Source organism: Ostrinia nubilalis, chromosome 8 (genome assembly GCF_963855985.1).
Source record: "Ostrinia nubilalis chromosome 8, ilOstNubi1.1, whole genome shotgun sequence".
Taxonomy (NCBI): Eukaryota; Metazoa; Arthropoda; class Insecta; order Lepidoptera; family Crambidae; genus Ostrinia; species Ostrinia nubilalis.
The window spans coordinates 6,899,224-6,917,061 of record NC_087095.1 but is presented as its reverse complement, the minus strand read 5'-3'; the positions used below and the strand labels follow the sequence as shown (position 1 = coordinate 6,917,061).

At 35.9% G+C, this 17,838-nt stretch overlaps 1 protein-coding gene across 2 annotated transcripts; it reads left to right on the top strand.

The window, feature by feature from the left end:
- The first annotated feature begins 1,081 nt into the window (after positions 1–1,081).
- On the top strand, positions 1,082–16,282 carry LOC135073841 (putative sodium-dependent multivitamin transporter). Of its 2 annotated transcripts, XM_063968057.1 has the most exons (11): positions 1,082–1,401; positions 3,754–3,883; positions 4,679–5,241; positions 5,509–5,605; positions 7,200–7,364; positions 8,008–8,165; positions 8,745–8,949; positions 10,223–10,417; positions 13,925–14,089; positions 14,617–14,680; positions 15,025–16,282. In XM_063968057.1, the coding sequence occupies exons 2-10, from the start codon at positions 3,767–3,769 to the stop codon at positions 14,629–14,631; spliced, it is 1,680 nt and encodes a 559-aa protein (XP_063824127.1). In that variant the 5' UTR covers positions 1,082–1,401; positions 3,754–3,766; the 3' UTR covers positions 14,632–14,680; positions 15,025–16,282. The 2 variants fall into 2 exon arrangements, with proteins under 2 accessions (XP_063824127.1, XP_063824126.1); XM_063968056.1 differs by lacking the exon at positions 14,617–14,680.
- Positions 16,283–17,838: the final 1,556 nt, after the last annotated feature.

The following is a 17,838-nucleotide window of genomic DNA, read 5'->3' as shown; positions in this document are numbered from 1 at the left end:
GGATGTTTGTTACTCTTTCACGCAAAAACTACTGAACGAATTTTGTTGAAACTTTACAGTATTATTGATTATAACCCAGACACATTATAACATTAATAAAAACCCGTGTTTTTATTACATTTCAACCGATTTCAACAGTTTTAATTAAAAGACTCGAGACCCGAGAAAACTCGAGACTTTGGCCTCGAGAATTCCCGAAACTCGAGAAAAAAAATAAGTCGAGAAATCAGAAACCCTACATGTAACGTTACTAAGACGAGTGAATTATTTTCAGTTATAAGCATTTCAATACGGACTTTAAACAGTGTGACAAATTAAAATTTTGTTCACAAATGTGCGCGCGCAGGACTCTACATCTTTGCAGCGCTGTAGCGCTTTAACGTTTTTAGGACTTTTAGAGACATTTACTTCTGCTGATGTTTCCAGATGTTACCCTATTACTAAATTTCGTTAGCGATGTTTTACTTGTACTATAATGTTACAATATTAACTTATCATTAGGGCGTAACTCTTTGACTTATCATTGAAAAATATAAGAAATTCACTATGTAGAGTCATTGCCCCACAGACCACTGTGCTTGTACAATTACCTTTTATTATTCACTACTGACTTTTTTGTAAAAAGTCCTGAATTGAAAATATAATTTTTAACGATGAACGATGATGAAGATGAATCAATTAAGTTTTTATTTATAAGATTCTTGTATTTTTTTATACTTGGAGCCCTACATTTTATAATTAGTTGCTTTAGTTTAATGTTTAGAGTTAACACACAAGCAACTGAATAGAAAATATTTTTTTTAACTCTGTTATATGAATTTGATGAATCGAGTAAGTTAACCTATAAGATTCGTGTATATTTTTATACTTGGAGCTCTACATTTTATAAATGGTCGCTTTAGTTTAATGTGTTATACGTCTAAGGGAATAAAATGTCAGTAAGTATTATTATCAATATTTTAAACACATATTGTCATGTAAATCAAAATCGAAGTTGTACGGTACATGATTTGTGAGGATAAAAAAATACCCTGTCGCAGTACAAATTTGAGCGCTTCAAGCGCTTTATTGCCGCGTGGACTTTGACATCGTACGATATCGTGAAAATGACTAACCTCACCTAACTGTATGCGAGCAAAAAACAATCGTACACTTCTAGCTGTCTCCAGTTAGCCTTCTCTTTTCAATGCTATCCTCCGCGACGGCCAAACGTTGTCAAGATCCATTTTATTTTACATTTTCAACAAAATTTTATTCAGGGTTACCAAGGTTAAGTTGTTTATATTTGTGTATAGCACGTTAGTAGCAGGTTATTACACAATGTTGTCAATGGAAATACGTAAGACGTGATACTGTGTGCTCTGGGAGAAACGCCGGCTCTGTCAGTTCTGGATTTAATTGGTGAGTAGGTATTTTTTAATCAATACTTATGTTAATAACTCTTACAATTAGGGAAATTCTCAAGGCAATTTTTTTGGTTAACTTTGAAATGTATTTCAGAAATTGCAACATTTACGTGTAGGTATGTTCTGTGAATTGTTTTAGTAACATAAATGTGGCGGGAAATTCAATTTGCATTTTGGAGTTTGGACCATTTATAGTGTTTGATTAACTGTTCTATGCCGATTGTGTACAACGGTAAATCTATAGGTAGCTACTACGTTTACATAAAATCAGCATGGGAAATAGAATTTGGTTTGATTTTGTAGTTAATTTAAGTTGAAGAATTTGAACGGAATTTAAAACATAATTTACATAGGTCTACCTAATTCATAAAAAAAAAAATATTTTACCTTAAGACCTAAAGGGGTTAACAAAAATATTGATAGGTAATTGATAGAATATTACTAGTTCCTAAGTAAAAAAAAAAATAGAACCAAGCCAGTACTTAATCAAGTTCTACAGAGGAAATAGGTTTTCCTCTTTTAATTATAGTTGAGGAAAACATATTTTTATCAGTTAAGATATCCTTCATAAATGTCGTGTTAGGAAACTCATAAGAGCAAAAGTAAGTATGTCTGAAAGAAAGGTTGTTACTATTTTCTGGACTATTTTTTTTATAGAAAATAAAGGTACTTACCAACGTATCTACCAATTAAGTAAGTAGGTACGTCGCTTATTTTTAAAAGTCGGTAATTCATATTGAAGTAGAGACCCCAAAAGGGACTTTAGGAAAGAGTCATAAATAAGTAGAGCAAATAAGGTTTCTATTAATATACCTAAGTAATAGCTACAGTAACAAAGATGAGAGCAGCATTCGTATGTAATCAAAACTAACTGTAACTAACTAGAACTTATAATCATAACTTTGATATGAAGTTCATCTACGAAAGAATTTATTTTTATTACGTTACGAATCACCGATAAATCTCAAGGAAGTTTTTGTGATTTATTTATAAATATAATTACATAACGTGCGTTGGTAATCGATGTTATCATTTCAATAATAATAACAGGAAACAATAATTGTTATAAAAGAATTATAACTAAATTGTCGTCTAAGAAGTTACTTTACTTATGTCTCACTCTACAATTTTCCAGTATGAGCACCTATTGAATATATTAAACAGAGTAAATAATAACTTATATGAATAAAGTTATAAATTCTATAAGTTGGTACATGGAAATAAATCTTGTGTAACATAAAAACAACGTCAATAGGTAATTACAAACAAATGAAGAATATTAACAGGCTCTGTTAAGTATTCGTGTAGTCACAAGGATTTTATGATTTATCATTACAATGTCATCTAGCGTAAACTACAAAAGTGTAATCTGAAAATAAATGACGAATTGTTAAAGTGTGTGCGTAATAATAAGGACAATAAAACGGAATTAAACGTGTACTTCTGAATTGTAATACATAAATAAATAAATGAGAAGTCAATGAGAGCGAAATTGTCCTACATTCAGGTTGATTCAATATAACTTATGAATCGGTCAAAATAACTACTGTTTGTTATTGAACAACGCTACTATTGTTGCTGGCGTAATTAAAATTGATTGAGTTCATTAGATGCTCCAATTGCAGACAAGATAGTTGACATCATTTTATGTTTGATTTGTAAGCATACTCGAATGATGTAATGTAAGCTATATTGTAATTTTCCCATAGCATATTACTCATAGATTATTAAAGTTTCTATTACATACTCTTGATACCTGCACAGTGCACAATGTGCCATTCTTTATCAAAACACTTTAAAACATGTTGAACAAGTTTTAACTTTTTGTAAGCAAAAACCTCTTAATTCATTGACAATGACATATTACTCTTCGTTTTTTTTTATTTTTTATTTTTCGTTCGTTTTTATTATTCAAAGACGAGATAATTTAAAGATGAGTTCGGTCTGAAGATAAAATGATAAGCTGATAAGCAATAATCTCCGCTACTTACAATAATAAGGATAATTTATTTTTAGACTGAAATCTAAATAATGACTGTCGCTAAAGTCGCTATACGTTTGTCGTGTGATAAAAAAAGTCTTAAGTTATAGAATAAAGCTATTTGTATTATCCAAAATGATGAACCCGAGACCCACGAAAGATGATGATGATGAGAGATAATGGTGATTCTAATGTAACAGAATCATAATTATGCCATTTTAGTCTTCTGTAGAAGCACAACACTCTCTTTACGAGCGGTAAATAGAGGTCTTCGCATAGTTTGTCCTTAAAATTGCTTTGTATCATAATGGGTAAAGGAAGAAATTCAAATAATATTTATTACAATTTAACTACTTACTGTTTCAGCTTTCAGCTCAAAATGGCGGAGGCGGTTTTCGGAATATGGGACTACCTGGTCATGGCTGCAACCATGATCGCGTCTGTCGCCATCGGACTCTACTTTCGGTTCAGTGGGGGAAAACAGAAAACAAATGAGGTGAGAAAACTTTCTTTACAATTTGAGTAAGTAGGAAACATTCGGACGAACTAGAAAATGTGTAAGTAGGTAGAGATGATGGTAGGTAGAGCTGATGGTTTTATAGCGCTAAGTAGAGTTTTTCATTTTGCTGCGCAATGCTATATTGTTATGTATATTGTGTCGTCTGTATCTTTATTTATGGAGCTAATCACTGCTGCGCAGTGTTTAAAATGTATTGATTAATTAGGACTTGTTTCAAAAATGTCAATTCTGTTGAAAAACTGGTTATATGAGTACACAGGCCGAAAAAGTGGTGACCGTTTACCTGTATTGGTGCGGCATCAGGTTGTAGCAAAATGATTAAAATGTTAAATACAGTATGGACCTTTAGGAGTTTCTGTTTCTCAAAAACCTGCACAAAAGACAACCGACCCCGAAAGCATCTAAAAATCATTAATATCAAAAATGATATTTCAATCAAATACAGCTTTCGCACTCTACCTCATAGAGGCGAAGAAACATTCATGCGCTGTGAAAAATGTATTCCTACTTGGCTACCTCTTACTTGATCGCATGACAACGCCGTGCAATTTGCTCGCTTAAGTTTCCATTGACTCCAAACGATAACTGATCTCCATAAAGATAACTCAATATGCAAACATTTGCACAAAGTTGTTGAGAACTAAGTAACTGAGATTATTTTATTAAACTGTCTTCGTATGATTTGTTTACATTAAAATTAAAATGTAGAGTAATGATTTGTAATATATTTTGAAGAAGATACGCTCCGCTTATTTAATTTTTTTTTCACAGGAGTATCTGCTCGCCGACCGCAACATGTCAATCCTGCCAGTTGCTGTTTCGCTCATGGCGTCCTTCATGTCAGCTATCACCCTCCTTGGCGTCTCAGCCGAGAACTACTACTACGGCATGCAGTTCGTGGTCATCAACATATCCTACGGGATAGCGACACCCATCGCCAGCAGTCTCTATCTGCCAGTATTCTTTGGACTGCAAAAGACCAGCACCTACGAGTATTTAGAGCTGAGATTTGGGCCGACGATACGAATGCTCGCGTCTCTTACGTACACTTTACAAATGGTGCTGTATAATGGAATAGTGTTATACGCTCCAGCGATAGTGCTGGAAGCCGTGACTAAACTGGATAGACTGATATCGATACTAGTGGTAGGGTTAGCGTGTACGTTCTACTCGACTTTGGGCGGCATGAAGGCTGTTCTCTTCACCGACCTGTTGCAGTCAGCGCTGATGTTTGGGGCTGTGTTCAGCATAGTTATCTTCAGTTCGGTGCAGCTTGGTGGATTCGACCAGATCTTTGTGAAGGCATTGGAAGGCGGCAGGCTAAACTTTAGCAAGTGAGTTTCAGGTTTTTCCATTTCCTTTATGTTCATATTTTTACTAAAGTATAAACTTGCTTCTTTATAGAATTTGGAAGAAAAACCCCTCTAATTTTGGGTGGGTATAGATTTCCCCGAGGCATTCAGCGCGTCTAATCCTCTTATAATTTTGTATTTTTAATTAATTGCTGTTCTTTGCCTGAAAGACTGTCACAATCTCAATTTCTCTCAGGTTGGAATCTTAGGATGTTAGATATTGACTAACACGTGTATTTTCTGTTACAGCTTCAGCATAGACCCTACAGAGAGACACACTTGGTGGTCACTTATCATTGGCGGCCTTATCACTTACTTGTCGCTGTATGCGGTAAATCACACACAGGTACATACCTACGTTATCTAAGATACAAGCTTTGATTAATTTTTTGGTGTTAATTAGATATGATTTTGTATATTTACAACTATTAATTTCAGCTTATCGGTTTCAAATCTCAACGCTTATCGTGTCATGTTTTAAAAAGTCGCGGTGTTAGTTTATATACGTACGACCTATCCTAATGTTGTAGGTGTGTAACTGGCCTAACCTAACATTTTTTGAGGATCAGTGGGGTTAACGGAATATTTAGCAGTGCATTACAAGTAGTACAAATTACTATATAAAAAAAAACAACAATATAACATCAAATCTTTATCAACCAGCTATAACGTCATCTCATTTATGTAAAACATTCAATGCAATATTACTTTTTAGTCAGATGCGAAAGAATAACTGCTATATTGAACACTTATGCGAGAATAATCGATAATTGTCATTTAAAATTGAACGGTGCCGGATGACTGGTGTCTACTTAGCAACGCTTGTTTTCAGATGGAATTATGCCGCTTGTAGCAATTCAAATTACCTACTTAGTCTGTATTTGATGACTGATTGATTATATTAATCTACAGCTTTATATGTATAATAGTAATACATACTATGTGTTACGTATATTCTAACTGGTAACTGGTCCTTACGCCAGCCAATACCTAACAATCTATGTATTTCACTACATTTTGTTTCGAGTTGTTGACACACTTAATTGAGTAAGTACTTAATGTAATTAAAATGTGACACAGATATTGCCACATGACATTGAAAAAAAGAACTAATTTTCTGTCGACGACTGTTTTATCTTTATAATACTTACGATAAGTGTCAAGGTGCAAAAAATATGCGTGATTAATAAGGGTAATTGATAAACGCTGATTTAAGAATTTTGATGCTAAATATATCTCAAACATAATTTAAGCCTCAGGTAGTAAGGACTTGTGTTCAGTAAGAACTGATCCCGCAAAGCTCTTGAGAGTAAAAACAGCTTTGTGGTGGGTTGATGACCCACCTGAGGCTATCGATTTTTTCAACTTAGGTTTCGTTGTCACAAAAGTGGTTTGGTGAGTCTGACGCAAATAACAGGGCATTGACCTATTTTAGGACCAAGTGTGACGAGTGGAAAATATTTTGTAGTCTACTCTACTTGGCTCTTGCCTGTCGCTTCACTGGCGATATAACTCGCACTGTGGCTAAAGCTTTTCGAAATCGAAGTCCATCATCATGTCTGAAAATACATTGTGAGATGGAATAAACTGTCCATATTTTGTACCACATTTATAGCAAATATGATAATACGGCATACAGAGACGTACTTATCTCCATTCCCCATACTTATAGTTATACAAACTAGGTAATTAACAAAATTACACCATACACTTATTTTTTGGCCGTGATGTAGGAACTGGCTTTCATAAAAAGCGACTAAGGGATAAATGCGAACATCAATTCTGACTTTCCGAGCCCGACTGGCCTAGCGTGGCAATATTCTCCATTTGCCTATGGTAAATGATGATGATGAGACGAACGATGATCACAACAAAGATACAAACAAACTAAACTACCTATATCAACGAAAGTATTACTAAAGTATAGATTTACCTTTCAGGTCCAGCGTCTCCTGACAGTGAGCACCCTAGGCCGCTCCCAGAAGTGCCTGTGGTGGAGCTGGCCGGTGCTGTCGGTGCTCAGCGTGTTCACCTGCATCAGCGGGCTCGGCATCTACGCGGTGTACAGGGACTGCGATCCGCTGGTGGACGGGAGAATTGATAGCGTGAGTTTTGGGAGTCAAATAGAAGTGTTGTAGTAGCTTCGTACTTATGAGGTGGTAGCAAGGAGCAAAGTTACAAGTGTTTTGACATTGAGCACTCTGAGCCACTCCCAGAAGTGCCTGTGGTGGAGCAGGCCGCGCTGACTGCAATCCCTGATGGACGGGAAGATTGCTAGCGTATAGTTTTCGAAATCAAATTGAATTGGCTTAGTAGCTTAGTACTTCTGAGCCAAGTTACAAGTCTCCTGACAGTGAGCACCCTGGGCCGCTCCCAGAAGTGCCTGTGGTGGAGCAAGCCACCGCGATCCTCTGATGGACGAGAGAATTGATAGCGTGAGTTTTGGGAGTCAAATAGAAGTGTTGTAGTAGCTTCGTACTTATGAGGTGGTAGCAAGGAGCAAAGTTGAAGTCTCCTGACAGTGAGCTCCCTGGGCCGTTCCCAGAAGTGCCTGTGGTGGAGCAGGCAGCGCTGACTGCGATCCTCTGATGGACGGGATGATTATAGCGTGTAGTTTTGGAAGTCAAATAGAACTGCAGCAGTAGGATTATCTTATTTTATCAACATAATACCTTTTCAATGATGTTCCTCCGTTTCGTAAGGCATTTTCATCTTCGAGTCTTCAGCAAATCTGTTTATCAATTGCAGATAGACCAGCTAATGCCGTACTACGTGGTGGACGCGATGCGGTCCGTGCCAGGACTGGCCGGGCTCTTCGTGGCGGGAATCTTCAGCGCCTCGCTGTCTACAATATCAGCCGCTTGTAACGCACTTGCTGCAGTCACGCTCACGGACTACGTCAGCAGGTCAGTTTGTCATTTACCAGACCGGTATACTAGAATAGAATCAATATAAATGTTCCAATAACAAATTATTTCTTGGTCTTTTTAGTCGAGTTGCCTACGAATATAAAGTTGCTTAAAGTTGGAGTTAAAAAAACTGGCAAAATCTTTTTACTTAGGTATCAACCTTGTTGTTTCCGTAACGCGAGATTGGTTTTTCTTTCATTAACTGAATTTTGTTAATTTAAACTTGAATTTAAATATCGGAAGCAATGTACCTACCTTGTTTTCATTAATGCATGTCGTGGCCATGATAATCTTAAGGTACCTACGAGTATTTGTAACCTTACATTATTTACTAACATTGTCTCCTTATTACTTGCAAGCAGGCTTCCAGAAAGGTAACTTCAACTTCTTACTAATCTTACACTATTCATCTCTCACTTTCTTCATACTATCCCACAATAATACAGTCTTAGATAGCATTTTGCAAAATTCCTTTAACCTTTCGCAAGTATGAAAGAGTTGACGGTGGCCATTCGTTTTATTACCACAGCATTTGTTGGAGACCTACTATAGTACCTTGCGCAACTCCTGTTCTAGATGGTGCACCATTCGCGAGTCTTACATCTCCTGGCTGACGAAGCTGGCTGCGTGTGCCTACGGGCTCATATTCTTGGCGCTGGCCTTCTTAGCGGAGCATCTGGGAGGCGTGCTGCAAGCCGCACTCACTATCTTTGGGGCCGTGGGGGGACCGCTCTTTGGGGTGTTTACTTTGGGAATGTTCACCACTTTTGCTAATGAGAGGGTGAGTAATACGTAATACGTGTTAACTGAGTAAACTTCAATCAATTTGATAGGATTCATAGTTACAAAAAAAATATCATATTTTTATATTACATATTACAATCAAATCTGGATCAAAGTTTAATATGTATATTAGAATAAAAGTTTTTTTTTCATCATTTGTAAGTAATCTAATAATGATTTAAAAAACCGGCCAAGTGCGTGTCGGACTCACGCACAAAGGGTTCCGTACCATTGATTTATGAAATTAAAATAATTATTTTTTTAATTTAACTTATTTGTTATTACGCGGTAATAAGCGGTTTACGATTTACGAGGTATTAAAAAAAACTACTTACTAGATCTCATTCAAAACAATTTTCGTTGGTAGTTTTTATAGTAATGTACATCATATATTTTTTTTAGATTTTTCATTTTCTTATTTTAGAAGTTAGAGGGGGGGGGGGGGGGGCAACTTTTTTCCACTTTGGAAGCGTCTGTCACGCAAACTATTCGGTTTAGAAAAAAAAAGATTTTAGAAACTTCGATATCATTTTTGAAGACCTATCCATAGATACCCCACACGTATGTGTTTGATGAAAAATCAATTTTTGAGTTTCAGTTCTAAGTATGGGGAGCCCCCAATATTTTTTATTTTTTTATTTTTGCATCAAAATCTTAATGCGGTTCACAGAATACATCTACTTACCAAGTTTCAACAGTATAGCTCTTATAGTTTCGGAAAAAAATGGCTGTGACATACGGACGGACAGACGGACGGACGGACAGGCAGACATGACGAATCTATAAGGGTTCCGTTTTTTGCCATTTGGCTACGGAACCCTAAAAAGGAATAGGTTTTTCTCTTTCCACACCAGATGTTTCTTAATGACTGGTCTAAAAGTAACCTTCCAGAAGGAAACGTTACGGTTTAGACGACTCAAGTTATTCCTTGTGTTAAGCAGCTGTTCTATAAAATCCTAGTAGGTAGGTTTCACTGCGACCGTTATCGATCTATTGTGATAAGTTATTCCAAGTTATCTACTATATAAAAATAAGTCGGGTTTTCCTCCCTGACGCTATAAGTCCAGAAAGCACGAACCGATTTCCACGGTTATGCATTCGTTGGAAAGGTCTCGGGCTCCGTGAGGTTTATAGCAAAGAAAATTCAGGAAAAATGTCAACAGAAAAGCGGGAAGGGGGTAAAACGGGATCCACGCGTGCGAAGTCGCGGGCGGCCGCTAGTTCCTTATAATTATCTCACAACATAATGTTTACTTCACTTCATATTCCAGGGTGTCTCAATAGCACTACTCAGTGGCATGGCCATGACGCTCTGGATGAGCTTTGGGGCGCCTCGGCCTCCGCTCGCCAAGCTGCCTCTTAGCGTGGAAGGCTGCGGGCACAACGTCACCGTAGCGGAAACGCTCGTCTCCAACCCATCTGATTACTTTTATCTCTACAGAATCTCATACATGTGGACCAGTCCTGTGAGTTTTCGTCTATCGTTTGTAGTATTTGTTTTAATTTTTTTCATGTTCCAATATTTTTGATAAGTAGTAACCTATTACATTTTATTAAGAAAATAGAATACCATGAACAATGACCATAAACGGCAAAATTGACACACAGTGTAGCCTGATTTTCTTGGCATCTTCCAAAACTTTCTAGAAAGCTTTTCCCAGCTGTGGACTGAGGCAGCTGGATGGCGATGGTCTCCCAATATCATATCCTAGGCAGCAAACGGAGCTTTAAACGGAGCTGTAATTCTATTAGTGGAACCATATAATAGGCAATATTTTATGTTCCCAACTACAAATAGGCAAAAAACCTATGGTTCTTGTTGTAGAATCAAGAGCAACAATTTTTCCATCTCTCTGCTATGTATGTGTCGCAGGCAAATTGTATGATTCCGCATTTTACAAACGGCGTCGTCAGTTCACAAACGCTCGCTGCTCTATGAAATGCCGAAGGCAAAATGTAAATTGCCTGGGCACTTTATAATATGCCAAAACATTTGATAGCCAATTCAATTGCTGTTTACAAAATGCCGCGGCAAATCACGGCAAATTGAAGTATTTAGTTCTTTTTCTTACCACGCGAGGCGCTGCTAATCAAAACAAGAAAAATGGCGTCGAGTCGTGGTGTTGTGATACAGAAAACAGTGCAAATTCTACGTATTCAAAGGACTTTTCACATAAAAAGACATTGATTATACTTAGTGAATTAAAAATATTTTACGATTCATAAATAGGAGCAGTGAAAAAGCTATGGAAAAATGAAATAGTTTTTGAGGTTATCCGGCACGTAAAAAACGCTAAGGTGACAATGGAATCTGGTGCTCGGACTGGTGGTGGACTGCTGCGGAATATTATTGGTTTAAAAAAATATTGTGTTGTCTTCTAGACTTCTTCTAGGTATAATTAAAATTTAAGAATTAAAGGACTGACTATCGATGTCATAGTTTTACATTGAGTTATAATGTACTACGTACTAGAGAAGACATGTCAACTAGACTGTTTCTGGCACGCAAACAGGTCCATGGACCGAAATTCAATTAGTATGTGCTCAGCGGTTGCTGTGACAACACGCTTGAGTGCAGTTTTGTTTTTTGAAATATGCCATCCTATAGACGAAAATACTGTTCAAATAACTCCAGATACATATTAAGTAAAAATCAATGAATGACTTTTTACCATTAAGTTGTACATTTATGCACTTTAAAACACTAATTTAATTTTAATTTGTTAATTACAAGGCGTCACCGTGGCGGCAGCCATTTTACGAAAATTTCAAAGAATAAAAATCGCAGACTTGACACTGACGCATAAATTAGTATACGAAAGGAAGGTTAAATACAGCAATAAAAAGATTTTTTTAAAGATTAAAGCACTTTGTATTGCACAAATTACTAATAGTCCAGTCCAGCCCCTTGTGTTAAGCTAAATAAGCTTGGGTTACGGGTGGGCTCACATAATAGTCGTGCGGCATCATGGATCAAACTTGTTTGAATCTCACTGCTGTTGTTCGTATGCGACTGGTTAGTTAGTAAATCACCCTAATTATTGACACCCAGCTCACGAGATAGGCTAAAATTATAATAATTGTACAGTGTGTCTGGTCACCAGTGTCCGACCCGTTAGGGCGCAATAATATGATCCAGTATTAAAAAATTACAGCTATTTTAATTTTTTTAGTTTCTGAGTCCGGATGGATTCATTTATTTACCAAATCTACCGATGTACAGGACCTATGAGTATAAAAGTGATTCGTTCGACAGCTGAAAAAGTAAGCAATACGTTGTCATCAAAAGCTTCCATTTATATTTCTCAGAAACACTTGAACGTAAAAAAAATTATGCTTCTTTTTAGATTTTTCAATGTTACAAAAAACTAGAAAGTTTTACATTTTTAGATGCACTAAGTCATTACCTAAAAACTGTTATAACTTGGCTTTAAATCAACTAGTCTAGGTGCTAGCTACACAGGAGATGCAGCGGTGAAAAGGAGAGGTGGGAATAGTCCCGTAACTTCTACCTCACAGCTATTATACGTGTACTCAACCACTGAGATAGTTAACAATAAGTAGAGACAATAAAATAACTGAAAGTTTCTGACTTTCAGTTATTTTATTGGTTCTGGAATGAAGGCGTGGGTCATCCCTAGCTTTGTTCCTACCGTGACGAGTGGGAATTTTTCTAAAATCTCAAGATGGACTGACTGAAGATAGCAGGAAGACGCTGGGTGCAGGCCACTATCAACTGGGCGATGTGGAAATCATTAGAGGAGGCCTTTGTTCAGCAGTGGACGTCCAGTAGCTAAAATGATGATGACGATGTTTCCTTACAGTATCCAATTCCATAGGCAGAAACTAAACGTAAACGAAGTGTCGCCTCTGTAATGGTATCATTATCTATAACTCATAATATTTCGTGCGCTGTTGGATGACAGTTTTAAACTAGAGATGGGTAATTTTTTTATCGAATTAGAAAATACCAGTTAACGATTCTCAAGGCGATTATCGATTAAATTAGATTTTAATCAGGAAGAAAAATAATTAATGGCTTAAGCATCAGTATGAAGCCCATACGCACTTGTAGCACAAGTAACACGATTAGCCTCAGTCCCCTCAGTTGTGAATTCGGAATCGCCAGTTGTAATTTTAAAATCGCATCACAGAGTGAAGTAACTAACACCAAAAAACGGCAGAGCGAAGTGATTTCGAATGTTTCAACTGCTACGTTTTGTCACTTGTCTAGGAGGGCTAATTTTAGTCTAAGGGAGGGGAGCTTAGATTACATTACAGGAAACGCACAATATAATAAAATAATGTAAGTAGCTGAACCTTTTTGCTATTGAGCACCATGAAAATTTAACACAATTTAGCCGATTTGTTTATTTTCACAATCGATTCACAATGTATATGATGAGGCGACCGCAGGAACGTCACTATTCGTGCAATCCTATCAATGAAGTACGACATTTTCTGGTGCAGATTTTATCGCCATAAATTATGAAACTTGATAGTCATGGATTTGACTGACAGCTGTCCGTCAAATTCCCGCCCCGCACCCCGCACTGTACATATTTTGTTCGCGATGTCTGTTCTATACGTAGTAATATTACTTCAATGTAGTTTTATGTATTATTACCTATAGGTACGTACGTCAATAGTTTAAATTAGTTTAGTGTTGTTTTTATTACGAAAATATTTTAATTACTTTAGGAGTAGCTAGTATTTTAGGTTTGTCTTACCTGAATAGATACCTACCTGATTTCTGAAATTAAGTCTGATTTGTCCAACATGTGTTTTATGATGGTCACCCTATTGCAACAATCATAGTCGAAATTTTATCAATTGAACGAGTCGCCAATTTGCCTTCGGCATTTCATAGAACAGCGAGCGTTTGTAAACTGACGACGCCGTTTGTAAAATGCGGAATCGTACAATTTGCCTGCGACATATGCATGACATTAATAAAATCAATCTACCCACAGTTCGGGTTTGCCTGGGTAATCGTGGTAGGAGCCATCTTGTCACTGGTGTGGCGCCACAAGCAGCCATGGGAGAGATCAGGACGCAAGCGTCCCGACCCCGCACTCTTCACACCTCCCCTCGCTCGCCTGCTGAAGGCTAGGGGAGATTCAGAGAAATCGGCTCAGGTAACGAAGCGACGCTACATTTTGCATGGCGTAGTGGATTAGACAAGCAATGCAAGATACAGTATTAGTTATTTCTAGTATGCATGACGCATGTCATTGTGAAAAAGCATGAAAATTATGGGGAAAAATCGTGGAGTCTGGTGGTGATCTTGATTATTAGAATTGGTATGGGGGGGATATTTGTAAGTGAGCTTAATGGGTAAAATCCAACATGGAAATTGTAGTATGGATAGTTAGTAAGTATTCAAGCTCAATCATTTCTTTTGCATGGGGTAGAAATCTCATTACCAGTTAGTAATATCTTCGGTTTTCTAGCAATTTTCTCAGAATTACAGGGTTCACATACCTACTTAGAACATTCACAGTGATATTAGAAATTAGCTCACATTTAAAGTATTTTCGATCCATACATGCCTGTTCGAAAATTATTCATAAGAATTGTAAATATTTCATTCATAACTGGTTACTTTTTCATGTTCATTAACTAGCTTGCTATTGGCTATTGCATGTGGTAGTTTTATTTCTAGAAGGACGCGGAGTAGCACGTAGCCGCAAACGCTTCGGGCCTGCTTGTAGATAGCGTTGGAAAAGGTTGGTTTTGTTATACTTTTTCAGGAAATAATTAAATTTTTGTACATTACAACGACATCGTCAAAGCTATTTTTCTGGACTCCGGAGCAATTGATTACTTCCTGAAAAATCTTATGAATGAGAAATAAACTTAAGAACTTCAAGCTTCAAGTTAGTCGTTTTGAAAAGAAACAGTAGAATATTATTAATTAAATGTTAGGGTAATAAGCTTTTTAATGCTTCTGAATGGAAATTGTCAATGTCCGTCTATGTTTTTGTTGGGTCAACTAGAAAGTAAAAAGTTCTTTAATATTAGAATAATTTAGATAAACCATTTTTTACTAATGTCTTTGTTTGTTTTACAGTGTGAACTCCTCAAACACAACGGTATTCACAAGTGACGATGGTGTATTTACTTTTATTAAAAATATAGATAAATTGTTGTTAGATCTATTTTAGATTGGAAATAAATACACTCAACATCAAATAAACCGCACCTTCCGCGACGCGAACTTTAAAGATTTTCTTCTGACACAATCATGGTACCCCAACAATATTGGTGTTATTTGAAAGCCCAATAAATATCCTTAAAGAAAAATACATTTCATTTCTAAATAAATGATTAACATATACCATAAATGTGACTTGAAAATAGACCTCACTTTGGGCTCACCTGTGGGATCAATTAGACCAATTTTTATGGTTATAAAACCAAATAAAGATCTCACGTGTCCTCTTCAACAGATGGATAGCGATTAATCCCAACTTAACAGTTTTATAGTCATAAAAAATGGCTATAGCGTAACTACCTATTTTTTGAAGAAGTGACTCTGGATCCTTGTAAAGACACATTTTTGGGGTAAAAACCTTTCCTTTAATGAAATGAAGTTTAGAACTAGGCTTTCAAATGGTACCAACGTTGGTGGGAAGTGGGGATGCATACGTTTGATAAGTGCTTGTCGCGGGAGGTGCGATTTATTTGATGCCGAGTGTAGTTGACATTCCTAAAAACATTGTAGTGGCTATTTTGTGAAATGACAATATTTATAGCACATATTAGGCACTACTATTTTGATAATCGTGTTTCTAGCAATAAATAGGTGTTAGTAGCCATTCAGTAATAAGATGTTGAAACGTCTAAGACCTTACTGATGTACTTAATGGGTACTTAAGAAATAAATTTATATTTTGAAGATATTTACAATTAACGAATCTATATTGTACGGACTCCTATCTACAGTAGGTAGGTATCTACTTACATTTAATACGAAAAAGTCATGTTGTGAAGTAAAGGTAAGTAATGACTCTTTGACACTGATAGAGGTGCATCATTGTAATTATTCCTAATAGTTTCACTTGAATTCCATATCAATAGTTTAATACCGTAATTATTTACAAGGAAGTCGTACATTATCGTCAATCTAATTCATATCATTAATGTCTGTCTGGATTTTTGTGATTTTAACTACAACCCGATCGAGTTAACAGCGCACCTGGCAGCCGTGACGTCACATCGACGCTCTGGCACGGACAGGGCGAACGCGGGTGAGCAGTGTTGCCAGTAGGGTCTTGTCAGAAATTACCAGAAATATAAAAAAATGTAACCTTTTTAAAAAAAAAGTAACCCTCAAGGGGGGGGGGGGGGTGAGACGGGGGGGGGGGGGGGTTGCGATTGATATCATAAAGCTGATTCGTACTAACATCTTTCAACTTCGACTCTTAATCAGCCAAAATTCATACAAAGTGTTATTATTAATGAAAATTAATTAGAAATCATCAACATTTTGAAAGTTAATTCTACAAATTCCAAAAAATAACCTTTTCATTAGTGTAACCTAAAAGTAACCAATGCAGTTCAAAAATCACCTAAAAGGTTACAAAAGTAACCTTCTGGCAACACTGCGGGTGAGTGCGAGAGAGTCGCATTCCAGCGAGGTGCGCAGTTAACTCGAACTAGTCCTATTTTGTGTCTATGCTCACCTAATTCCACTTTAGCAGTACCGTACCTATAGTATTATACTTATTTTATATACAGTGGTGATCTAAGCATAAGTTTTTTAAGTTTTTCTTTACTTTTTAGTATGTGTGATTTGTTTTCTTTAGCATTAAGGGACACGAATATCAGCCTCTAAGCTTGCTGTGATAGCGAAAATGTTCTTCCAGTAGAAAATGTAGCACATAGCTTTGTATACCTACTTGTATAGCTTCTTAATATTTATTAAGCTTAACACAGACTTGAGTTTTGTCTGAAATTACGAATAAGAATGGATAACACGGAAATTGAATGAAAGAAGCATGATGCGAGATACTTTCGACCGAAAATGACGAGTTAGATTATTAGAGTAACTCTACACCTGTCTGAACCAGGTTTTAGGTTTATTTAAGAGTTTTTATGTAAGTTTAGCACTTGATTATCTTCGAGTTGACAGAATGCTGTATTAGCAGAGTGTGTAATCAATATTAGATTTCTACGTTATTCAATAATTAATACATTTTATTTTGGAATGATGGAAAATTACTATTAGATAATAGAACACATTATTTATTGTTATTATCTTGCTTGTAAGGTTTATTTAATAAAATATTAGGTATAAGTAAAAAAAATGAAAGAGACAAAACATTTCAATTTCAATATTCGACATAAGTAGAGCACAGTTATTTGATTTCATTGCAAATGTAGTAAGTAGCTTTTATGTTTGTGTTATCACAAATTATTAACGCATTTATCAATATGTTTTTCATTTTTACAAAAATTACAAAAAAAAAATGTAACGTACTTAAATGCAAAGAAGTATCTAGAATTCAATAACTATCCTGAAGCTTAATTTGTAAACTTAATTTACGATAGTATGGTACTTTTTCAGATAAAAACACCTCTGAAAAGTTCGAAATTATTGTGAAAATCACATCCGAAATTATATGCCTATGAAAGATCGTTAAACCAAATTATTTGAACCCATAATATTACAACTGGCTGTGGAAATATAGACGTATTTAAATTAATATTTATTTATTATTAACTTATTCGGCCTCTGTGTTAATTAAACTATATTTATAGCGACTGTTTTTAGAATCTTGTTTTATTTTTTAATGAAATTAAATTAATTGAATTATAATTATAATTAAAATAAAACTATGTAGAGTTACGGTACATATGTATTTTATGTCTACAAACGAAC